This window comes from Bactrocera tryoni, chromosome 2 (assembly GCF_016617805.1).
Source record: "Bactrocera tryoni isolate S06 chromosome 2, CSIRO_BtryS06_freeze2, whole genome shotgun sequence".
Lineage (NCBI taxonomy): Eukaryota > Metazoa > Arthropoda > Insecta > Diptera > Tephritidae > Bactrocera > Bactrocera tryoni.
This window is the reverse complement of record NC_052500.1, coordinates 47,915,245-47,941,696: the sequence shown is the minus strand read 5'-3', so window position 1 is coordinate 47,941,696 and position 26,452 is coordinate 47,915,245. Positions and strand designations below refer to the sequence as shown.

The window sequence follows — 26,452 nt, the reverse complement described above, 5'->3', positions numbered from 1 at the left end:
CTAAATCGACTCAGCTCAACATACTGATCATTTATATATATATACTTTATAGGGTCTCCGACGCTTCCTTCCGTTTGTTACAAACTTCGTGAAAAACTTAATATACCCTGTTCAGGGTATAGAAATTCAATAAACATTAGACAAATACAAGATGCGTACCAAAGTAAACAGGATCTTGCGCCCCCTGATGGCGCCACCTATATGTCGATTCGTGCGTTAGAATCTGTTATCTTTATCGATTGTCCAGTGAGAATTTCATGACATTTCATTGATTGGAAGAGAAGTTATTGCGTTTTAAGTGTCAGTATGTTTGAGTTATCGGTGCGAAAATGAGCTTCGATCCAAGAGCCAACATTAAATTTTGTTTTAAAATTGGTAAAACTTTTTCCGAAGCGTTTCAATTAATGAAGCAAGTTTATGGCGATGTTTGCCTATCCCGTAGCAGAGTGCACGAGTAGTTTCAACGTTTTCAAAGTGGTCGTGAGGACATACATGACGATCAACATGTGGGCCAATCAAAATCCGTGATCACCGGAAATTCCATTGAAACTGTGAGTGAATTCATCAAAAATGAGCCGAAATCATCATTGAAATTTATGGAAATGGAATTGAACATCTCCAAAACATCGATTTATCGCATTTTGACCCAACATTTGGGCTAACGAAAGGTGAGTTCCGCACAAATTGACTGACGACCAAAAATTGCTCAGAATCCAACATTTGAAGGACATCGTTAAAGAGGTCAAGAAGGACAAAAACTTAATTTACACTGTTGTGACTGGTGACGAAACGTGGTGTTTCCAATATGATCTCGAAACGAAACGGCAGAGTGCTGAATGGAAGGCACCGGACGAGCCGAAACTCAAAAAATCATGGAGAAATCAAAAGTGAAGACAATGCTGATTTGTTGTTATGATTCCAAGCGTATTGTCCACAAAGGATTTGTTTCATCCGGGTGGAGTTCTGAAGAGTTTGGTGCGCCGTATTCGACGTTTTCGGGCCGAATATAGCGAAGATAATGCGCCGTCTCATCGATCGACGCTTTGTGACCGATTATTTGACCACTCCCCGTATTCACCTGACCACCGTGCGACTTCTTCCTTTTCGGAAAAATTCATTTGCCCATGAAAGGAAAGCATTATGCAGACGTAGAAGTCATTCAAAAGGCTTGCACCGGCATACTGGCGGTCATACCGGCCAACAAGCTAAAATACTCGTTCGACATGTTTTTGGACCGTGCAAAAAGCTGTATTGAAACAGAAGGAGGCTATTTTGAATAAAATAAATTGATTTTGCCGAAAAACCATTTGTTCTTTTTTTTTATAAGTCCTGTTTACTTTGGAACAGACCCATGTGCCCATATTCCGATCGAAAGTATCAGCTACGAAAAGTAATCGATTTTAGCTTAAAAGAATTCTGTAGTAGATACAACATTTTTGGTATACTGGGTAACAACATATATATGTATCAGACACATTGCTGCCTCAAAAGAATGCTGTGTGTAGGCTCAAACAATTGCTCCCTCGACAAAAAGCCACTGATAAAGCAATGAAGCGGCCCATTGTCTGTCAGCTATGCTAGATTAGTGTCGGCGACGAATCGCATACAAATCGCAACGAAAATGAATAATGCTTAGCGCGCAAAGTGGAATCTCAATGGGATTGTCAGCGAGTCCATCACATACAGACAGACATCCGCATTTCTTAAACACATATATTTATGTAGATATACATACGTGTGTACTTGACTGAGAACGGCTGATCGCTAACGACGCTAACTTTTTGTCCATTAAGCATTGGACATAAGTATGAGGAGACGAGATTCCGCTGTTTCTCTGTATGTTCGCATTTCTCTTCTTATAAGATAATTTTCGCAAAATAAAGCAACATACTGATTGGTACATATATACATATTTGAATAAACTATACTTTTTATCAATCGCGTTGGGCAATAAAAAGCTTAAATTGAATTATTGCTGCTTTTATGCCCTACGTACATTTTACAATGGGTATAACAGTTGTGTTTATCTAATGGATTAGATAAAGGATTATAACAAACTATATCACATGCATAGAGGGATTCTTTCGGCAATGTCTATCCATCTATCTCTGAGAATAGAGGATGTTTGAAAGCCAGATAAGGTTCCAAACAAACTAAGGGTGCCAGCAGAGTGAACGCTTAAAGCCGAGCCGAGCGGAAATTAGCGTGTTGTGTAATTGGGAAAATGCGCTGGGCTCGGCTTGAAGCATCCGCTCTGCAGACACCCTGAAGCTTTTTCCTCTAAGATCCTCTTACGAAACGATTTCCCAATCATTAAAAGTGAAATAAGTCTTTAAATCTGTAAATAGTACTAAAGTTTCACAGGTCAAAAATGAGTCATGACCACGCCTACATTCCATATCTCAAAATATAAATTCCCGTCGTCTGCTCAGCTGTACTCGGAATGTGCCGAATAATGATTGCGAGTTTGTATTGAAGACAAGGACGAATTTCTTCTACATCTGTTAGATTAGATTACGTTAATCTTGTAGGTTAATGCTCGAAAATTTTACGAAAAAATGCGGCGGCTTACAGAAGGTTTTAAAACCGGAGCAGACTATTGTAGAACCCCCAAAGGTGATCTAGTCACCGATGCCCAGAGCATACTTAAATAATGGAGGGAACACTTCTCCTGCCTGCTGAATGACAATGAACGTACAACGCCAGGAGAAGGCGAACCTGATTCCCCAATCCATGACGATGGAGCAGACGTTCCATTGCCCGACCATGAAGAAGTTCGAATAGCAATTACCAGCCCGAAGAACAACAAAGCGGAGGGGGCTGATGGATTGCCAGCCGAGCTATTCAAACACGGCGGCGAAGAACTGATAAGGATCATGCATCAGCTTCTTTGTAAAATATGGTCGGACGAAAGCACGCCCAACGATTGGAATTTAAGTGTGTTTTGCCCAATCCATAAAAAGGGAGACCCCACAATCTGCGCCAACTACCGTGGGATAAGCCTCCTCAACATCGCATATAAGGTTCTATCGAACGTATTGTGTGAAATATTAAAGCCCACCGTCAACAAACTAATTGGACCTTATCAGTGTGGCTCCAGAACTCGTAAATCAACAACCGACCAGATATTCTCCATGCGCTAAATCTTGGAAAAGACCCGTGAAAGGAGAATCGACACACACCACCTCTTCGTCGATTTCAAAGCTGCTTTCGACAGCACGAAAAGGAGCTGCCTTTATGCCGTGATGTCTGAATTTGGTATCCCCGCAAAACTAATACGGCTGTGTAAACTGACGTTGAGCAACACCAAACGCTCCGTCAGAATCGGGAAGGACCTCCCCGAGCCGTTCGATACCAAACGAGGTTTCAGACAAGGCGACTCCTTATCGTGCGACTTCTTCAACCTGTTGATGGAGAAAATAATTCGAGCTGCAGAACTTAATCGAGCAGGAACAAACTTTTATGAGAGTGTACAGCTGCTGGCGTATGCCGATGATATTGATATCATCGGCCTCAACACCCGCGCCGTTAGTTCTGCTTTCTCCAAACTGGAAGCAAACCAAATGGGTCTGGCAGTGAACGTGGGCAAGACGAACTATCTCCTGTCATCAAACAAACAGTTGTCGCACTCGGGACTTGGCTCTCACGTCACTGTTGACAGTCATAACTTTGAAGTTGTAGATAATTTTATATACCTTGGAACCAGTGTAAACACCACCAACAATGTCAGCCTGGAAATCCAACGCAAGATAACTCTTGCCAACAGGTGCTACTTCGGACTGAGTAGGCAATTGAGAAGCAAAGTCCTCTCTCGATGAACAAAAACCAAACTCTATAAGTCACTCATAATTCCTGTCATGCTATATGGTGCAGAGGCATGGACGATGACAACAACTGATGAGTCGACGTTGCGCGTTTTCGAGAGAAAAGTTCTGCGAAAGATTTATGGTCTTTTGCGCGTTGGCCACGGCGAATATCGCATTCGATGGAACGAAGAGCTGTATGAGATATATGAGGACATTGACATAGTTCAGCGAATTAAAAACAGCGGCTACGCTCGCTAGGTCATGTTGTCCGAATGGACGAAAACACTCCAGCTCTGAAGGTATTCGACGCAGTACCCGCCGGGGGAAACAGAGAAAGAGGAAGACCTCCACTCCGTTGGAAGGACCAAGTGGAGAAGAGCCTGGCTTCGCTTGGAAAATCCAATTGGCGCCACGTAGCGAAAAGAAGAAACGGCTGGCGCGCTGTTGTTAACTCGCCTATAATCGCGTAAGCGGTGTCTACGCCAGTAAAGAAGAAGAAGAAGAAGTGTGCCAAGTAAACAAGATGTGCTTCATTCTTTTACTGGTACCTTGCTCTTGATATTTCCTGCAGCCTTCTCGATATGTTAAACCCATTCTACAGACGTACGCCACCACCAGACTGTGACCAGTGAGCTTTCCAACTATGTTACTACAGTTCCTTCTCTCGACTGCCAGCAGGAGCTTTGTGCATTTCTGATCTACCGCTGTTTACATGACTTTTACAATTTTTCCCCGGTAAATCGTTACATTGAGTTTTGATTTTCCTGTCTATACACCCGTTCAGGTGGTCTTACAGACAATGCATGGGTTCACCAATGTCGATCAGGTTTTCAGATGACAGCCGTACATCATTAGCCTCGATGCATTTGTGTCTATATCTACATATATATCCATTTATAACTCCAGACCGGCTGTACTTGGATAATCTGTGATTTGTTGAATTCTGATTCACCCAAAAACACGTATATACGAGTATATCTCAATTGGCATCTAATTACATAATTAGAAATCTTCGAACTTTGCATCAACTGCGTGTCTCTCATATTCATACCCATACTGAACATACCAGTGAATATAGTATGGTGTGAGGTTCCATCCGAGCTTCAGCTTACCTTACTTGTGGTTATTATTTATATCCGCACATACATACATACCAGCATATATTTCTTTATGTAGATACTTAGCAGCTAATTGTGCGCTTTATTTAATACGTGCTTTAATTGTAGCGTTATACTTGAATGTGAGTAATTTTATTTTAATCTACATATTAATTCAATTCATGTGTTGCGATTTTTTCTCTACAAGTACGTTTATGATTTTCGCTCTATATTTAAAATGATAAACGTAAGCAGCCACCAAACTTCCGGCCGACAAAAGTGAGAGATTATGTTCAAATGAATGTGTACGAAGTGGGTTCAAACTATAAGAACACTTCTTTCATGAATTTATGAATTTCATTCTTGCTATATATTATACGTAGTATTATTATTGCTCCCAAAACTCATAACTTTCTCCAGGTCGTAAAGCGATTTTTGTTGAACTTCTAAGGCGAGAATTTCGATTCCACTAGCGAACCAGTTGTTCTCTTCTAGACTCTTTCGCCAGACCGTTTCGGTTTTGATTTTGACTTTTTAACCGCATAACATTGGCCAGATGCCAGAACTTAATTTTTATCGATTATAACTCATCGATATAATGCTCCGATATTGGACGTTCCGACAATTGAGCAGCAACTTTGAGAGGAAAAAACGTGTGCGAAATTGCAGATCAACATCCCAAAAACTTAAAAAAAGAAACCAAAGCTTCCCATTCTTAACATCTTTAATTTATTTGGGAAGTCCACTTAATAATGTTTCTTTTGGACTACATACATAGTAGATGTACCATACACATAAGTATGTATATCCAGTAGTTTTCAGTAAATTTTAATTAAAATTTTTGCTCGAAATAGGTACATTCTACATACATGTAGATACATTATAAGTTAGAGGTTCTAATTATCAAAATATTACACCGTTACTTCCAACTATGATTAAGATCTAGATGGAATATATATAAACTTTTAGATTCCGACATAAGTTTCGGAGAATGATTTAGTACAGGGTGTTTTTAAATGTTTGAAATTTCTTGGTCAAATTATACGTATTATATTACTTATTTTGACATTCAAGTTTAATCTACTGTAGGAACTTCGGCAAATACCATTCGTTATTTGGTTCGATTCGGTAAACTTACTTTTCCTTAGTTGAAAGTATACAAGAGCCGACTTCGACTAAGTACTTCTCCAACTTCGCTAATGAAGGAAGAGCTCTACTTCCTGGTTAAATTTTTGTAAAAAAAAAAACAACAGTTAGTTAAATTCGGTAAAGGAGTCTACATAAGTATATTTCGTATTAAAGTTATAAAACTGCTATTTTATCTTTATTTTATGTGTTTTATACAGCTATTTGTTCGGTTTGCCACTTTGTAAATTATGAGGAATTGAGGGCAGCTATTTTTAGACTACGTGACGTAAAATAATATGTAGATCGTGATCGACTTCGAGACAGCCGATCAGCTTAAGGGGTTACATGGGTTTCCTAGGATAAAAAAATCCAAATAGCTGTGTTCGAAAAAAAGTCCTTTCCAAGTCTTTAAAATTTCTATCTCAAGGACTTGTGTAAAATTTCATGATTGTCTATCTTGCCAAACGACTTCAAAAACACAGTTTCGAGAAAAACGCATTTAAAGACGGCGCACTTAGTCTAGCTCGCCTCGAGCGCACAAGTTCTCGAGGCTGTATCTACGAAACTATTACTTGGATCAACTTCAAAATTTAGGTCAATACTCTAGAGGTGTTGTATAATTTAATAATATAATAAAAAAGTTTGATTTCTTGGAACCCGTAAACCCATGTAACCACTTACCCAAAAACAAGAGAATATTACTTATTTATACAAAGTTCAAACATGTTCGTTTTGGAAGCTAATAACCCTGAATCGACTATGCCTACGATATGTTATAATATAGTTTTTTATTCTTTTAAATAGTTAAATATATATGTGAGTTCCACAATAGTTAAAAACTTCGTTCCGAAAGTTCTGCTCTAATGTACCATACCTACCTACCTACATAAAAATATGTACATTAAAGTGGGTCAAAAACCAATATTTTGTTCGCTTGGTAATCTGATAAATAGCTACTTAGACATCTTTAAAGATATCTTCCTTAGGAAAGTCCCTCCAAGTATGAGCTATTAAATGTAACGGGAAGGTCGTCATTGAAGTTTTATATTTTTTCCACATTATCAGGAAGCAAAATTCAAATCTCACTTCTAACTACCAAAAAAATATCTCGTGTCATAGTCGTTTAAAAAATATTAACGGTTAAAGTTTAATTATTTTAAGGCAAATATTTGTTAAAAACTTTTATAGTTCAACGAAAAAAGTTCATTTTAATTTGCTGAAAGCAATTCAGTAAGCACTAGTCACTATTTGAAACTTTTTAAAGTAAAGTCTCAATTTCTGACTATTTACAATACAATCTATAATCTTTAGTCAAAAAATATTGTCTCAAATTAGTCACCTGATAGTTAGCAGGTCACAAAACTAAACAGACCTCTTAAATATACAGACTTATATCTATCCTATTATCATCATAGATATTAATCGATTGCCTTTTTTATATTTTGTAAGCAACTTAAAGACGAAAAAGCTAAAAATAAACCAATTTCATTTTAAAAATATTTTATTTTCAACATGACATGTGACAGCTTATTAGATCTATTCATTTTCAAATAAAGAGATCAATCCACAAAAATCGTCTATAATTTAAAATCTCCAATTTAGAAACCTATGATTGTATTAAAGTACATCCCCCAGCTGGCAGGCGGTAGTATTTGCCCGCGGTAAGGTTTGCCTATCGTAAGAGGCGACTAAAATCCAATATGCACTATGCCTGTCTTTTTGACTTGCTTTGAAATTTCAGCATAGTCTTAACAGAAATAGTGGCTATAATACTCAGCTAGACTTTGAATGAGTTTCCTTCCACTGAAAAGACATTTGAAGTTCAAGCGACAAATGTCACCAGTCATTGAGTTTGATGGGTGCTCAACTGGTAGTAGCATAAGAAACAAAGTCTGACCGGAGACTTAAATCAGGTACCACGGGGCAGTGCGCCATAGGAGTTCGCTCCAATCTGCTCATTGAGTTTGGTCCTTTCGGAAGATTCGTGGTGGCTATGTTTTTAAAATAAAGGCAGATAGAATTGAGGAACTCGATACAGTGTGCAGTCGCACAGCGGCCGGGTGCCGGATCCACAGCACGGCAGAAGTATTAAATCGGCCTCGAACCCGACCAAAGTGGAAAAGGTGTCCCTTCCACCTGAGCAATTGCAAAAACCATATATTATTTAGGGCGCTGATCAACGCATTGTTTTGATCTAGGTGCTTTAAACAAAGCACCTTAAGCTTAGGCCGTCGACGGCAGGTACTCACGTAAATCACAACGATTGTTATTGTATCAAGGTACAGAATTCCGAAAATAGTTTTGTGGGAAATTTACTGCTCTACAAAAATGGACATATAACGGATTTATGGGCAGACTATTTTAGAGGTGTCTCTCTCTCTCTTTTTCCGAATACCACTAAAAAAAAAGATTTCTTTTGACACACCCTAATGTACATACATGTGCACATAGAAGCTTCGTTGCTCGCGTGTTTAATTTGATATTTGAATCAGCAAACAAATTAAGGCGCTATAAAATTTCGTTTGACTGCACATTGAATCAGAAAAATTAAAAAAAAAAGTGATTAGAAATTTGAAACCAATAGTATTTTCAGCCGCAAATTGTATATATTGTATTTGGTCGATTAAGCGCAATTAGTGGAGTCACACAACTACGAAATAAACATCAAAGTAACGTAAATAATATAGCGTTATTTAACCCTAGAAAGATAACGCTATTTTATAGCACTGGAAATATGGCGTTACGTCGAAATGTATTTTGAACTCAGATTGTTTATTTCATTCATTTTTAGCCTTACGAGGTACATATTAAGTAAAGACATAAAGACTGACTGAGCAAATGCGCGTTCGAAGTTTGAACTTTGAATTCAAATGAAAGTCTGAGAGTGTAAACTAAAATGAGTACGTAATTTCGACGTATTGTTACCTTAAAATTGTTAAAATACTCTGATTTCGATTTGAATTAAATGCCATCACGGTTTCGACCCACTCTTACAGAAGGTCCTAATCATGGTGATATTAAGGTTAACTACCATTGACTTGTTTACACAATAAGTACAACTCACACCTAATATCTCTATAAAAAATCGTAAACGTCAACAAGTAAGGTAGGGCTAAGTTCGGGTGCAACCGAACATTTTATACTCTTGTAACTTGCAAGAATCAAAGCCAGGGAAATAATGCAAGGTGTAAAACCAATCATATAGAATAAAGTCAGCCGAATGTTCGAAAATCCTTATATTAGCTACATAGGGGCTAGGCCAAGTTCTCGCTTTAATTTATCTATTTTAGGCACAAAGATACACCATTATGAGTAAAACACGTTCTCATATTTTCATTGGAATAACTCACATATTGGCCGATATACATATGTGGTACAAAGTAACCTCGAAGTTCAAAAATCTTTATATTAAGTATACGAAGGCTAAGGGAAGTATTGGTCCGATTCAAACCATTTTTGACATAAAGACATTCAATTATAAGAGAAGGATTATCCCTTAATTTCAGTATATACTTATATCACACATTGACCCACGTTTTCGAACAAAAATCAAGAATAGGCATCGGAGTCTAAATGTTCAGTGCTTAAGGGCTTGAACAGTTTTTAATGGATTTAAACAATTTTTGGTCATGAGGTGGAACACACTTAATACATAATACGTGCAAAGTTTTATGCCGTTATATTAATTGTTTCTTGATTTGTGTACTGGAAACTGAACGAATCAAGTGGAATTTAGAATTGTCTTACATATGTATGTATATGGGGAGTAGGCGTGGTTGTTGTCGGATTTCGTCCATTTTCACAATGTGAGATAAGAATATAAGAAGAATGCCACGTACAAAATTTTAAAAATTGAAATCGGTTGGTCGGGTGCAGAGTAGATTTCAACAAAAAGTGGGCGGTGCCACCCCCATTGTCCATTTTTCACACCGGCTCCCATAAAGCTCTCTTATACCATCTCGGTAGTAAAGTTTAATGCCTGTGGCAGATTAAAAATGTTAGAGGGCGAGGCCACGCCTTCTTTTTCGAAAATTGTTGTCCACAGGTGCCCCTTGCTACTGCGATCCTCCGTACGAAATTACAGCTTGATATCTTAATTCAGTGCTTAGTTATGGCACTTTATACATATGTTTTCGGTTAATGGCGATTTGTGAGCATGGCAGTGGTCCGATTACGCCCATCTACGAACTCAATGAGTGCAAGCAATCAAACTGTGAGTTTTGTCTTTACTAAATTGATTTTCGAAACAAACCGAGATTTATGAAAGAGAAATCGTATACTGATGAGACAGGTATTTATGATAATACACTCTTCAACGTTGCCCTCTACCGATTTAGTACTATCTTGAGAAAAGATCTATTCTAGAAAAATATGGTCACAAATTATTTTTAGTAATGGAAAATGCCAAGAATACAATAATAATCTTACCATACCATAAGATACTTAGTAAGTTTTTTCCCAATGATTTTTGAAATCGGTACCCACCCTAATATTGCCTTTCCTTCCAGAGAAGAATGGGACACAGGAATAATTTTCTATATAAAGATAGAACCAAACTAGATAATTGAGTGGGAGGTGGTGTCTTTCAGTAAATTTAGAAAAACGCCTTCCGACTAACAGACCACTACAGTGTCTTCCAAGTGCAGATCACAGCAATAAAAGAAAGCCTTATTGTTCTGACAAAGAGTGCGCTCACAATAAGAAATATATTTACATATATGTTAGTATATGGTATACAAGTAGCTAAACGGCTTTGAAATCACTAAAGTCTTTCAGAGTTTAATTAAAGATAGTGAAAGAACGCCTTGCTTTCTTGGCGGATCTATCATCCTATTTCACAGCTCATTGGTGAAGTAGTTGAACTAGCTAGAGCAGGCACCGCCCTACAATTAGACTCTGAAAAAAGGAAATTTAGATGTATTTGAATAGGTTTGTAGATGATTAATAGACAGACATGTTATAAATACATCTGAGTCTCGGTGGAATCAGTCCCTAGCTTGTTCAACAAGCAGGTAAACGTGGTAAGAATGAAATATGGGCCGCGTTTGCCGACTATTAATATTCAATAGGAATGACTCTAGTAATAGTACTTACAGGCTACTGCCTAATTGGCAGACATGACTGGGAACACCGTACAATGACTACATCTGTCAAGAGGTAAAAGAAGAGGAGACTATAAAATATCTTCTAGGCGAATACAAAACTTTATATAGGAAAAGAATCGCACTATCGGTCGAACGTTTTTTGACGATGTTTCGGAGATTACACAGATGAGACTTTTTGTAATGATGAACTTCATCAGAAGCCCAAGATGATTCAGAGAAGACATAACGGTGTAAAAGGATTTTAGTCCTAGTAGTTTCATAATTGGCCTAGGTCTGTCGTCAGACACTCACTTTACTTACATACCTACCGATATATGTATGTATGTAGTATAAATAAGAGATACATATGTTTGAATTTTTAATTAAAATGTGAACAGAATATGAACCAGATATCTATCAAAATGTATATAAACGTCCCTATGTAGAATTATGTACATATATACATATGTCTATGTACCTATAGATAAGTATTTTTAAACTTAAGTTAATTAATCATCAAAATGACATTGATAATGTATAAATATGACACGTTGATAAGAACTAGATGATGCCTTAGCCGCTCAGGTACTCTTGTATGTACCCACATACATACTTATGTCATCACTCACACATTTGCAAAAAAGTATTTGATTAAACCAAATTATCAGTAATTTTTAGCTATATTTCCTTTATATGTATATGAAATCTGTACATACATATTTACTTATAAAATACATATGTATATTTAATTATTTTGTTTATTTTTGTTTTGTTATAAATAACATTCATAGATAGACTGTATGTTATATACATATGTACATTTATAGTTACGAAATAATTGAAACTAATTTTAGAAAACAGTTTGATACATTTTGTTATGAAAATAGTAGGTACATTGTTTTACTTTGTTTACGTCAACAATTCGCAACTAAATTATAGCAATCGAGTGAAAATATTTCTAAGGCGTTGAAATGCTATATTGCAGTACTTCTTGTTAGTGTATGGTATATACAAGTATGTGTGTATGTATGTATATACCATATTGAGCTAGCCGAATATGATAATTTGAAAAACAAGAAAAAAACATTAACTTTGGTTGTACTGATGCTATAATACCCTTCACAAATAAAACAGTTTTCCATACAAAAACTAGATTTGGATCCGCCTGTTTATATGTAGTCCGATCTGAATAATATGTTCGGATATAGTTTGCTTTGGTAGCCTTATCGATGTCAAATTTCATGAAGATTACTCGTTTTTCCATACAAGAACTTCATTTCACATGATCTTTCAGTTTGTATGGCAACCATGGCGGAAAGAGGGGGAAAATGGGGAAAACAAAACGCGAAAATTTCTGCGTAAGAACTTGCGAAGAATACTACAGGCTCTCAGTGTACATTCCTCTATTGCAAACAATCGGCGAAGATTTGAAGACGCGCTTTTCTAGAGAAGTATTGGATGAATTTCAAGTGAGTTTGCTTCTATTTGCTTTGAAAACTAAAGGAATGGAAAATGTTATTGCTTGCTCTTTAGATAGATTCAAAGGCCTTTTGGATAATGACAACGTCGTTTGACTTTTGAAGGTCAAAGGTGAACTTGATCACTGGCAGTGCCATTGGCGGCAGAAGCAAAAGTCAAAAGGCAAAAATTTAGCGGCTACTGCATTGGAAACGTTGAAGAACTGCGATGTAGACCTATACCCCATAATTCATAGTTTTCTTCGCACACTTCCTGTAACGAATGCGAGCTTTGAACCCTTTTTTTCGCCACTTCGCCGCATGAAAACATGGCTGAGGACGAACATGCTTTAAAATTGATTGATCGGTCTGGCGTTGCTGTACACGCATCATGACATTGAAGTCAATGTAGAAGAAGTTCTCGAAAGATTCTCAAAACTTGGCCCACATCGTTTAATTTGTAAAATTTTTCTATTCAATACACGAACAGACTACAGTATTATACATAGAGTATGAAGATTTTATATTAGAAGGTCAATTTGAATTTATGATATTAAACTGTATATGGACTACAATATTTAACGTATGTACATATGTATGTACATATGTATATAACGTTGATAGCGTTTTACCTGAATTTGTTGGTCAGCAAATTTTATCTATTTTACCCTGAACAGGGTATATTAACTTAGCCACAAAAATTTTTAACACTCACAAAGAATCGTCGGAGGCCCTATAAAATATATCATGAAATTTGACAAAGATTGTTATTCAAGGCAACTATACAACCCTCGAAGATCGGATCACTTTATGGTAGAGTAATACCATGTTCAGACCGACACTTAATCACACGATTTCGGCTGTTAAATGGATTATCTCACTAATCTTAAAAATTTATCAAGATTTCGCCATACAAAAATGACAGTTCCAAATCACTTCAATGAAATGATTTGAAACTGATCCACGTTAAATCTCTCTGTGCGACTCTGATTTTGCGCAATCTACTTGTCAGCACTGGAAATCTGTTACATTATCACAGCTGATTTAGACACTACAAAAGGAAAAAAATGTAAACAAACAAATTTTTTTTAAAGCAATGAACCAAATTTCATCTGAAAATCGACTTAACAAATGAAAAAATGCATCCATTATTTCTATTATATGGAAAATATTAAAAAAACCGTCTTTTTATTTCAAAATACTATATGACAATCTTTTCTTTTGATAAATATTAAGCGATGTGAATTCTTGAATGACAATAACAGCTGTTTTTTCTAACGGCAGTGAGAACACTGTTAAGTCATGAAATGCTTAAATATACTCTAATCTTTTCAATTTTCGGTCTGAACATGGTATTAAGTTTCCAACCAAACTGATCGGTCAAAATCAAGTTCTTCTATAGAATCTTTTGTATTTGTAAAGGGTATTATAGGGTCAAAATCAAGTTCTTCTATAGAATCTTTTGTATTTGTAAAGGGTATTATAGTTTCGCCGCAAGCACATGTTTTTGTTTTTCTTTTATTCAGCCGATGGGTAAAACCCTTCATTTTTATTTTCTTATCAATTGTTTTAATCGATTATTATTATTGTTCTAAGATGTACATATACCGATGTCTCACAAATTGACTTTTATCGACAGTTGAGTCACCATAACGTGAGCTAGGGTCTCCTTTTTCGTATGGTTTTTGATAATTTTTTTATTACTTATAAACTGCGTTAAACTCAGTTTCTCTATAAACTGTAAACACAACAAATAATTTGACACTCAATTGAGAAAACCAATTTGACAGCACATCACACATACAAACAATAGAGTGAAGAGAGCAGGGTAATAGTTGTGAGAGAATCTAATATTAACTTTGGCAAGGAGTAGAAAGAGTAAAGAGAGCGATTGGTATAGCAACCACATATGTACGTTATTGTTATTGTTTTGTCTGCAAATAATTTTCCGACTTTTCGAAGAATTTTTGAGTTTGCAAAAATGCTTACTCACTGCATTTAATGCCATGCTTTTTGATATTAGCAAAAATTATGAAAGACTTCTTTATGCACACGTGTATTTTTGTTATTGCGATTAGAACTCACCTTATCTGCAATATTTATAAATTCCTGGAAAGCTAAGTAAATCTTTTCATTCACCTTCACAACACTTTCACGGTACCGTTAAGAGCGCGTTATACTCAAAGTCCACTGGCACTTTTCTCACGCAATATTTGCTTATTTGCATTTTTTTTACAACTCACTATATAGAAATATTTGCATTCATACATACATATCACACATACATGTAGATTTGTACATACATATGTATGTATGTATGTCGATAAACTCCGAACGCACTTATTTTTAACACGTTTCTGCAGTTGACTGTTTCATTGCATTTCCTACACTTCTAGTGCATATAATTTATGAAAATATATACATGCATATTTATGGATGTATGTATGTGTGTATACGCCACACACGTTTCATAATTTTCAGCCACCACTATCACCTATTAATCTTGCATACACAAATATTTTCATTCGAATTCACTTTAGCTGCCACTTTCCACTTCATCGATATTTCAACTTAACTCAAATAGCATTATTGTTTAGAAAATAATGTAGCGAAAAAAGGCAACAAATTAATCAATTCCTCTTGCTTAGTCACAGAAGAACGAATGATCGCGTTTAGCACCGCATTGGCCCTGCATGCAAAGTTGGGGATTAAAATAAAAACAAAAAGCGCACACCGTTAATGTGCACTATTCACTCGGCAATTCGCTTTTGCTCACGCCCGCATTCGCGTTGGCCGCCGCTAACGAGCCTCAGCACACAACCGGCAGTAGCACCGGCAGAGTTTAGTAGCCTACTTGGCCCTGCATGCACATTCAGCAGCTGCGACAGGAACGAATGTACTATTTGGACGCGCTCACAATGCTTTCGCTGGTGGCTATGTGTTTGCTGGGGTTGTCAAGCGATTGAGTACCTCCCTGTAAAGAGTCATCACTAACGACGCTATTTGTCGCGATAGAGCGCCGAGAGCACACTGTGAGTATTTTTCTAAATCCATTTAGGGGTTTGTTTATCATGCATAGAGGGGTTGACTTATGGGCGACCTATGGTGGTTTGTTTTGTTTTTTTTTTTGTATTTGTTCGAAGGCACATTTTGCGTACTTTTTTATTTGGAATTAAATTTTACGTTAGAATTTGCAATTCCAATTATAGTTTTATGTACAGGCATTAAATATTAACTTTCGTTTTCGCTGCACAACACGAGACTGCCGTTTTCATTGAACGATTTTTAATAAAAGCTTGCCTATTACTGAAGTTTAAATAGCACTAAAATTACGTGTGATTAACAATAGAAGACACTGACACAATAAAAACAGCTGCTGAATCAGTAGCATGCACGAGTATTCTCCCTTGCATATAACAACAACAACACCTACATCAATTATATATACATAACCAAACATATATGTACATGTAAGTATATAAAAAATAAAAACGGGTGCGTTTGATAGAAGTCATCTTGCCCGACGCGAAGATGAGCTACAGATTTGTATGAAAAGCAAGAAAAAACGTTAACTTCACCCTTGATAGGAGCATTTCTTATGGCATAAAAGGGTATAAAGAGAACTTAATTTTGATTTTGATCGGTCATTTTGTAAATATACATACATATACATATATACAGTAGACCGATGTGAACAATTTTTTCGGAGATTGTGCCACTGAAGATATCTCGTCAAACAAAACAGCTTGCCATACAAGGTTTTGATCCTACAGTTTGTATGGCAGCTATGCAATAGTGGTCCGATCTGAGCAATTTTCGGAGAATAGTAACGTGCATCGTAGGGCGGTAATTGAAGTCAAAATTTGAGAAAATATCCAGCTAAATAAAAAAGCTCTCATACAAGGACTGGAATTGGATTGTGCAGTTTGTATGACAGCAATATACTTTAGTGGTCCAATAAGAGTGGTTCCTACAAATCAGCACCCTCTTGAGGAGATAATAGCGTGTACGAAAATTTTCAGATCGATACCGCAAAACTGAGGGACTAATTCGCGTATATACGGACAGACGGATATGGCTAAATATAGTACTCTTGATGCTGTAGCGCCCAAAGACATGACATAGTTAATGTTTTCTTATGTTGCCGACTATCATCATCATCTTATCTAAATCCAGGCCCGTAAACAATATATGTACATACATACACACATATATGAAAAGTACACCATAGAGTTTTCTTCTCATCTTACTCTATTGTGCTACTGATAACTTCTGTATATAATATATGCTAAGGCGTTAGGTCTTAAGTTAGGCCTCAGCAGAAATTACTCAAAATAATACTCTATATCAATCTTCAATGACATTCCTTATCTTATCGAATAATATTCGTGTATTCATATATTCTCTTTCGGCTATCTAGATGTCCGTATTTCATACTTACGGGGCATCTCGACAGGATAAAATTTATAGTATACTAACTGTATTGCCGTGCCTATTGCCTGTGGAGACTCCACATTCTTATTGCTTACTGTATATGGAATACTAATTAGTTTGCCATATATTGTAAGCTATAAGCTGTCACTTCAGCAGTTTGACAGCGCAGTTTTCATTTCTATGAAAATTTCGAAGAGGTAACATATTCCATTTGCACATATGCCGTCGGCATTTTCTTTTCGGTAATATGAAATTTAGAAGAGCAAGTATTAAGACGGCTGTGTTATATTATAAAAATAAAGTACATTTTCAAAACAACATTTTTCCAAAAAATTAATATTTAGTTTAATATTTTTAATTTACAGAAAAATTATGCAAATTGGGTTGGGAATGAGCGAAGTCTTGTATTTAATAAACTTATGAAAGCATAAGTCAAGATATTATTGCTCACTTTAAATTTATTATTTAATAGTACAATAGCAATTATTATATAGTAGTTCAAAAATATGACTTCTTATTTTTCCCAGAAATACATTTGTGAAAAAAATATCTTTATCCTTTTTTTATTTTCCACATAAAAGATTTAAGGGGTTCAAGAGCTCAAAACGTGCGCTACATCAGATCGAACCTACCTACCCTACGCCTTTGGGCAAATGATTATACTATATTATGATAGCAAATGCCCATATACAGATTTGGCAATGGCAATAGCAATGCGTTTGACAGTTAGTATGCTATAATTTTTATCCTGTCGAGATGCCCCGTTATCATGTTTGCAGAGATTACATAGAGTACGAATTTTGTGGTAGAGAAGATATAGGGAATCTCAAAAACAGAGAGCATGCATTATTTTAATCATAATCAATTTGATCAACACACTACTTGCTTTAATTTATTTAATAGAAACAAAAATTGCTCTGAAATTGTTAATAAATAATATTTCATCAATATTCCCTATTCGAACCAACTGTGTGTGAGTGCTTATATTCCTAATAGCTCTTCCCATCTGTCGTTTGCATGAATAAGTTATGTTCTCTTTTCAACCGGCGTAATATTTTATGCTCTCCCTATGTTGTATTTTTCTAGAAATATACTTATATACATATATATGTAAGTATATCATCGTCATTATGTTTGTGTAGCTTTGGCATCCTGCTCTCTATTGAACATATGTATATAAATTTATTTATATCATTGTATATCATATACCAATATATTTACCCGAGCGCAAAAATAAAGATTTTGTTATTTAATAATAATTCAAAAAATATTCTTTCAAAACAAAAACTAAATACCATTCTAATTACAAGAACTGAGATATACTACATGTTCATTGAAAAAGTATAATTTTAGGCGCTACGATTTCTCCCATTAAAAATTAATTTAGTTGTTAAAATTACTTTTTAACTTGTGATAAACTCCGGATCTTCATTCGCCTTTATTTTTCTAATAAAAGTATACCTATTATTTACGTATGTTTTTAGGTTATTCTTTCAATATGCATTTGCGGTTCCTGCGATATTTTGCAGTGTGCATTATAATAAGTTCCGAAAGATTTAAATGTTTGGAAACATTAAAATAAACTAGCGCCGCAATGTACGATTTACAATAAAGACGAAATTATTGCTTAACGAATTAAAAATATATTACTTCTATATAAATAATTTATAATCATTTCCCAAAAATATTTGCATTGTTTAAACACATACCAAAGTCAATTGCTTTCCAGTGCGATGTGAGAGTTTGAAGTTAAAATATTATGTAATTTAACACCGCAATAGTAACTATATTTTTATTATTAAATTATTTAAATAATATTTATCATTCGCGTTATTAGAGTAAATAATTCTTATAAGACTACATAATTACAAGCGATTGTGTGAATTCCCCATTTAATGGCAATATCTGCAAGTGGCAACATTGGTTATGTGACAGCTGTAATAATTAAACTGACGTTTGCCAATCGGCTGTTCGACCATTTCAACAAACACCCCGCGACAATAATTTGTTTATAAAATAATCAAATAGTTTTATTTGCAGCAGTTCAAATAGCCAATAAGTACTTTCAATGATTCTTTCACTTTGAAAGATAGCCATCAAAATGATACATGAAGTGCTGCTATCTTGCTTGAATTTGCAATCGAAATATTTATCCTTGGAAGACTTTACCGCAACAGATGTCTCGACTTTCTTGCATCCTTGTGAAAAGCTAGTTCTACAGGACATTATAACTATCATTAACTTGTTACGTGACATTGAAAAATTTGCCAAAGTATGCGGCAGCAACAACAGTGTCAATAGAAATGTAGTAATATTCGATACAGATGAGCCGCTGCAAAAGGGTCTTTATTTGAAGGCCTTCGCAAACGGTATAGACACTGTTTTAAAGGATTATTTTGACAACATTACTGCTCTTGAACAAAAATACTTGAAAAATCCAACAAATTTTTCACTGCTTTTTATATATCGAAATTTAAAGACATATGAACCGTTAGCGCTATATTTGCGAAAGTTAATTCGTGTAATTCGAAGTCAAAAATTACATGGCTGTGAAATTATGCAGTTTTTGCACCAAAATGCAGAACATGGTGATCAGAAAATACGCGCCGCTATTAAAACCTTGCAACTTGCAGTGAACGTAGTATTTTTCAAACAACTTACGCATTGGATACTTTATGCCAAAATAATTGATACATACGGCGAGTTCTTCATACAATGCTCAGAGGGTAATATCAATAGTGCCGCTGAGAGTGACACCAGCAAATGTGCCAGCACGGAAAGTGGCAAACAAGCTAGTACAATAACCACATTGTCTAAAGTGGCAAGTACGTACGCTGACATTTGGCGTTATGAAATATGCTATGAAGTTTTACCTCATTATTTACCCACTGGTTGGGCCGAAAAGGTACTTTTCATTGGCCAAACAATACTCATATTTAAAGCAGATGCTAATAAACACAAGATTCTCACACAAAACTGGAGTAAAACGGAACACACCGACTTGGAAGATGAGAGCTCTTTAAGCAATGAGAAGGAGCATATTTACTTTGGAAAGATACAAATGCTACAAAACGATGAGGAGCTGAACGTGCAACACTACGAGAGCATCGTTAATGAAATTAAGGCATATTTAACAACACGTTTGTCTGAAATAGCAATTAATCAAGCGGATTTGGTACAGCAACTGAAATTAATAAAAGAATATTTTTTACTGGGCCGCGGTGAATTGTTCTTAGAATTTTTACGTCTCACATATGAAATCGGCAAAGACAAGTACAATGAAAATAAAGTGCATGATTTCGTAAAAGCTTTCGAATCTGCCGCACATGGAGTTGGTGTTTCTGAAGACTTGGAACGTTTCTCACTAAGTATCGCCAAACCACTATTGCACAGTAGTAATCCAAAAGAATTAGAACACAACTATTTGCATTACATGCAGCTAAATTACAAAATTAATTGGCCATTGCATTTGCTGTTCTCGCCGAAAGTGATCGACAACTATAATATTCTTTTCCGTTTTCTACTTTTAATCAAGAAAATGCAATTCGAGCTACATATGATGTGGTGCAATAAGGTGCGACGCACCAAATTATGCTCACGTGAAAAATTCAAACTGACAAGCCTCTTAAACCAATTGATTTTTTTCATAGATAATCTACAGTATTATATACAAGTCGATGTGTTGGAGAGCCAATTCAGCATACTTTTGAATACCATACAAAATAAAGCGGATTTTGAGGAAATTCAAAAAGCGCACAGCATATTTCTGGCCAATATACTTTCACTCTGCTTTTTACTGACTAACGAAGAGAGTAATAAGCTAAATATCAATCAGTTTATAGTCTCACAATCAAATAATCCGATTTATAATATCTTAATCGATATATTCAGTGTGTGCGACAACTTAAGTAACGTTTTGAGACAAGACTTGTGTGGGATGGTAATTAAAGATTATATTGATCAACAAGATGAACGATTTAGTATGCTGATGGATCAATTAATTAATTATCTAATAGGTTTGAAAACAAACCCGACTACAACTCCATTGTCGCAGTTACTCTTGCGATTAGATTTTAATCATTGGTTCAGCACCAAGAAAAAAAAGTTATTTAGTTTAGCAATGTAGGGGTTTTACAAACATACATTGAAATTTTAACGTTTAAAAAAAAGAACCCTCAAATACTCTGTATTATATTATTAATGTTGAATTAAAAAATTACTGAATTTTGTTTTAATAAATTGAGAAATCTCATGCTTCGCATTATAAAAAACTAAATGAAGTTATTTGAAAAAACAATTATCTTTGATGATTTTTGCGCGAAATTAACCTATTATATCTCCCTAGTTACTTTTAGGGGTCGAAACAAGACTTTAAGTAATGAGTATTTTATTTCGAGAACCAAGTCTGTTTGAATCGGCAAGCAAAAACTATATCTTGTTATCACTAGATAACCCCTAGCGGCCATGTATGATTTATACTGGCATTGAGTCCAACACGGGCCCTGAAAATATGTGCTAAAAGGCTACATTCAAATTCCACCACATGCAATGGATGGAGCCATCTTAAGACCGATTCTGGACTTAGGAACATATGGAGTAGACCACAAGTTATGTGGCTTCAAGCGGCCAACTCACAGGCTCTACGGCCGAGCAACTAAAGCGTTCTCGCTCTAGTCGATTGGCCAACAATGGAAAAAGAATCGGAACTAAACATCATGATTCCCAGTTGCATCAGTCCCACGCCCCGTTCACCTCACTCAGTCAGGTGAAATTCAAGCTCCGTCTGGTGTCATTTTCAGACTTGTTCCGACTTGCGCACTACCAGGAAGTGGAGTGCATTGTTGTTATTGTAACTTCACACGTTGCCCCTTGCTGCAGGATATTGCCTAACAATGACGTCGCCCAATAACACTAGTTGTTCTTGTTTTAACGGAAATTCAATCCCCGTTGGGATGGCAAATGTCATTTGTGTTGTCGTCGATGTCATCTAACGGTAGGCCCAAGAAACGTGCTGTTTCGACGGGGTCGAACCAAAGGGAGGAAGGTGTTAGATGGGTAGGGTCTGTAGGGCATGCAAAGAGATGGTCAGTGTCATGCGGAGACTCGTTGCAAGCAGGACATACATTGGGTATGTCAGGGTCTATTCTGGATAAGTAGGAGTTTAACCTGCTACAGTATCCAGAACGAAGTTGCGCAAGGGTCACACGCGTTTCTCGTGGCAGCTGGAGCTCTTCGTCTGCGATGGGTGGTGGTTTGACTCCAAGAACGCCATTCACGGGAAGGGAGTCGGTGAAGGTGTTGATGGCTCCGCTGTGAATGGCGATCAGTACCTGTCGAAAGTTAGTTGCGTCCGAAGTCCGGTCGGCGTACTGTACGACGTCGTCGACGTAATCCAGGAATGACCTTTTGATGCTCCTAGGAGGCGGTTCCGCTTCAAGCAGATGGCTGCAAGGGTGATTTCTGCGAAAGCATCCCAGCAGGAACTGCTTGGAGAGGAGTTGATTATGCTTCTTAACAGGGAGCATAAGCATCTCACTGTGGAGGTGTTCAACGGGAGACATCAAAAGACATCCTGTAGTGGTCCGGAGTGCAGTGTTTTGACAGGTCTGTAGTTTCCTCATCTGCGTGCCACTGCATCCAGGCGACCATATGGAAGCTGCCCCAATAACACTAGTCGCGTCCGCGGGTTCTGCAGCCGCAACAACCACCACCTGTATATCACCCTCGCACTCCAAGGGTTCCTACTACTTTAAAGTGGGCATACACGACACACATGTGCGTTCGATCTGTATTAATTCGTTTCGCCATACACGACATACAAATCCATTTTGCGTTCGTTCTTCAAACAGTGAATATGTGCGACAAACAAGGGGGAAAATTGTTTGTCCACGGTCTTTCCCATTTGGCGACACGAGGAAAATGAGATTTTGTGTGCACACAGTGCCATACACGACATACATGTGTACATGTGTAAACACCGATCGTAAAAAATCAAACATTTTCGCAAACATGGATTGGTATGCGCACAAACCCATACACGAGCAAATCGCGATAAAACACATACAGATCGAACGCACATGTGTGTCATGTATGGCCAATTCTACGGCGGCACATCAAACTCCTACAATTCAACTGCAACGGCCTTTAGAGCAAGATCGAGGAGATAATCGATATTTTATTAGGAGGGAAGGATGGATGGGGTTAAGAATCCAAACTAAACCTCCGCTCAGATCTTCTGAGTCATACCGGTTCCAATCTCTTATATAAAAATCGCGAACGACATAATGAATGTGACCTTACCTTCATTCTCTACCGATCAATATCGTCTAATGGATGGCGCCATTGACCGCTTCGATACTACTACCCGTTTGGTACTTGGCGACTTAACGCGCACCACCATTTTAGCATTCCTGCCTCTCAATGCCCATACATATGTAAGAACTATACTAATAAAACTTAAGCGTTTATATAAACCGTCATACAAAGAAACAATAATTATTTAAAATTTAATTATATTTTTGTGTACTTCTGGTCATTTTAAATGTATGGTTAAAAACTTATAATTATTATTTATTTTATACTCTCACAACTTGTAAGAATTACGACCAGGGAAATACCTTAAGATGTAAAACGCAACCAGAGAATCGGAATCTAATGCCGGTGCAAGCCTTTTGACTGGCCTCTACGTCTGCATAACGCTTTCCTTTCATGGACAAATGCATTTTTCCGAAAAGGAAGAAGTCGCACGGCGGCATATCAGGTGAATACGGGGAGTGGTTAATGGTTAAATTGTGATTTTTGGTCAAATAATCTCTTTAATGATGTCATTCGAACGTTGAATTCTGAGCAATTTTTGGTCGTTAGTCAATTTGTGCGGAACAAACCGTGCACACACCTTTCGTAAACCCAAATGTTCGGTCAAAATGCGATAAATCGATGTTCAATTCCATTTCCATGAATTTCAGTGATGATTTCGGCTGATTTTTGACGAATTCACGAACAGTTTCGGTGGAATTTCCGGTGATCACGGATTTTGATTGGCCCACATGTTGATCGTCATATATGTCCTCAGGACCGCTTTGAAAACGTTGAAACCACTCGTGCACTCTGCTACGGGATAGGCAATCATCGCCATCAACTTGTTTCATCAATTGAAACGTTTCGGTAAAAGTTTTACCAATTTCCTTCCTCTTTAATGTTGGCTCTTTGTTCGAAACTCATTTTCTCACTGATAACACAAACATACTGACACTTAAAACGCAATAACTTCACTTCTCACTGTACAATCGATAAAATTTGCAGATTCTAACGCACCAGTCGACTTATAGATGGCGCTACCAGGAGGCGCTAGATTCAAAAAGTCCTGTTTACACCTTGTATTATCATGCCACATACTTAAAAAAACTGTTACCTGGGTTTCATTAAAGTACCTCACATATGTACAATCACCAATGATATGGAGTAAAGTCAGCCGGATGTTCGAAAATCCTGATAATAGTTACATATATGGGGGCTAGGTCATGTTTTCGTCCAATTTTATCCATTTTAGGCATAATGATATACTGTTATGAACAAAACTCAGTCTATTATACAAGTATATTGGCCGATTTATGCAATATAAAGTCTCCCGGTAGGTCCAAAATCTTTATATTAGGTATATAAAGGCTCAGTACTCGCACTATCTTCTTCTTCTTCTTTATTGGCGTAGACGCCGCTTACGCGATTATAGTCGAGTTAACAACAGCGCGCCAGTCGTTTTTTCTTTTCGCTACGTGGCGCCAATTGGCTATTCCAAGTGAAGGCAGGTCCTTTTCCAATTGGTCCTTCCAACGGAGTGGAGGTCTTCCTCTTCCTCTGCTTCCCCCGACGGGTACTGCGTCGAATACTTTCACAGCTGGAGTGTTTTCGTCAATTTGGACAACATGATCTAGCCAGCGTAGCTGCTGTCTTTTAATTCGCTCAACTATGTATGTATGTCAATGTCATCATATATCACATATAGCTCATTGTTCCATCAAATGCGATATTTGCCGTGGCCAACGCGCAAAGGACTAAAATTTTGCAGAACTTTTCTCTCTAAAACTCGCAACGTCGACTCATCAGTTGTTGTCATCGTCCAGGCATCTGCACCATATAGCAGGACCGGAATTATGAGTGACTTATAGAGTTTGGTTTTTCTTCGTCAAGAGAGGACTTTACTTCTCAATTGCCTACTCAGTCCGAAGTAGCAACTGTTGGCAAGAGTTATCCTGCGTTGGATTTCCAGGTTGATATTGTTGGTGGTTTTTACGCTGGTTCTAAGATAGACGAAATTATCTACGACTTCAAAGTTATGACTGTCAACAGTGACGTGAGAGCAAAGTTGCGAGTGTGACGACTGTTTGATTGATGACAGGAGATATTTCGTCTTGCCCTCTTTCACCACCAGACCCATTTGCTTCGCTGCCTTATCCATTCTGGAGCAGGCATAACCTACGTGGCGGTTGTTAAGGTCAAAGATATTAATATCATGAACATACACCAGCAGCTGTACACTGTTATAAAAGATTGTACGTGCTCGGTTAAATTCTGCAGCTCGAATTATTTTCTCCAGCAGCAGGTTGAAGAAGTCGCACGATAGGGAGTCGCCTTGTCTGAAACCTCGTTTGGTATCGAACGGCTCGGAGAGGTCCTTCCCGATCCTGACGGAGCTTTTCGTGTTCCTCGAGCTTTTCGTGTTCCTCAACGTCAGTTTACACAGCCGTATTAGTTTTGCGGGGATACCAATTCAGACATCGCGGCATAGAGGCAGCCCCTTTTCGTGCTGTCGAAAGTAGCTTTGAAATCGACGAAGAGGTGGTGTGTGTCGATTCTCCTTTCACGTGTCTTTTCCAAGATTTGGCGCATGGTGAATATTTGATCGGTTGTTGATTTGTCAGGTCTAAAGCCACACTGATAAGGTCCAATCAGTTTGTTGACGGTGGGCTTTAATCTTTCACACAGTACGCTCGATAGAATTTAGACGTGATGTATAAGAGGGTTATCCCACGGTAGTTGGCGCAGATTGTGGAGTCTCCCTTTTTATGGGTTGGGCATAGCACACTTAAATTCCAATCGTTAGGCGTGTTTTCGTCCGACCATATTTTACAAAGAAGCGATGCATGCTCCTTATCAGTTCTTCGCCGCCGTGTTTGAAAAGCTCGGCCGGCAACTCATCGGCCCTCGCCGCTTTGCTGTTCTTCAGGCGGGTAATTGCTACTCGAACTTCTTCATGGTCGGGCAATGGAAAGTTTGCTCCATCGTCATCGAATGGGGAATCGGGTTCGCCTGCTCCTGGCGTTGTGCGTTCACTGCCAATCAGCAGGCTGCAGAAGTGTTCCCTCCAGAATTTAAGTATGCTCTGGGCACCGGTGACTAGATCACCTTTAGGGCTTCTACAAGAGTCTGCTCCGGTCTTGAAACCTTCT

The 26,452-nt window shown here is 37.3% G+C and overlaps 2 protein-coding genes across 2 annotated transcripts in view; one reads left to right on the top strand and one right to left on the bottom strand.

Annotated features, from left to right (window-relative positions):
- The window catches only part of LOC120767468 (glycoprotein-N-acetylgalactosamine 3-beta-galactosyltransferase 1), a 50,271-nt gene extending 34,415 nt beyond the window's left edge, over positions 1-15,856 (bottom strand). The window contains exon 1 of the mRNA XM_040093556.1: positions 14,658-15,856. The gene's annotated coding sequence lies outside the window, so the exon portion shown is untranslated. The remainder of the gene's footprint in view (positions 1-14,657) is intronic.
- Positions 15,857-18,961: 3,105 nt separating this feature from the next.
- LOC120767467 (gamma-tubulin complex component 4 homolog) lies at positions 18,962-21,178 on the top strand. The gene has a single exon (XM_040093555.1). It carries the CDS (start codon positions 19,108-19,110, stop codon positions 21,130-21,132), a length of 2,025 nt encoding a protein of 674 aa, XP_039949489.1. The 5' UTR covers positions 18,962-19,107; the 3' UTR covers positions 21,133-21,178.
- Positions 21,179-26,452: the final 5,274 nt, after the last annotated feature.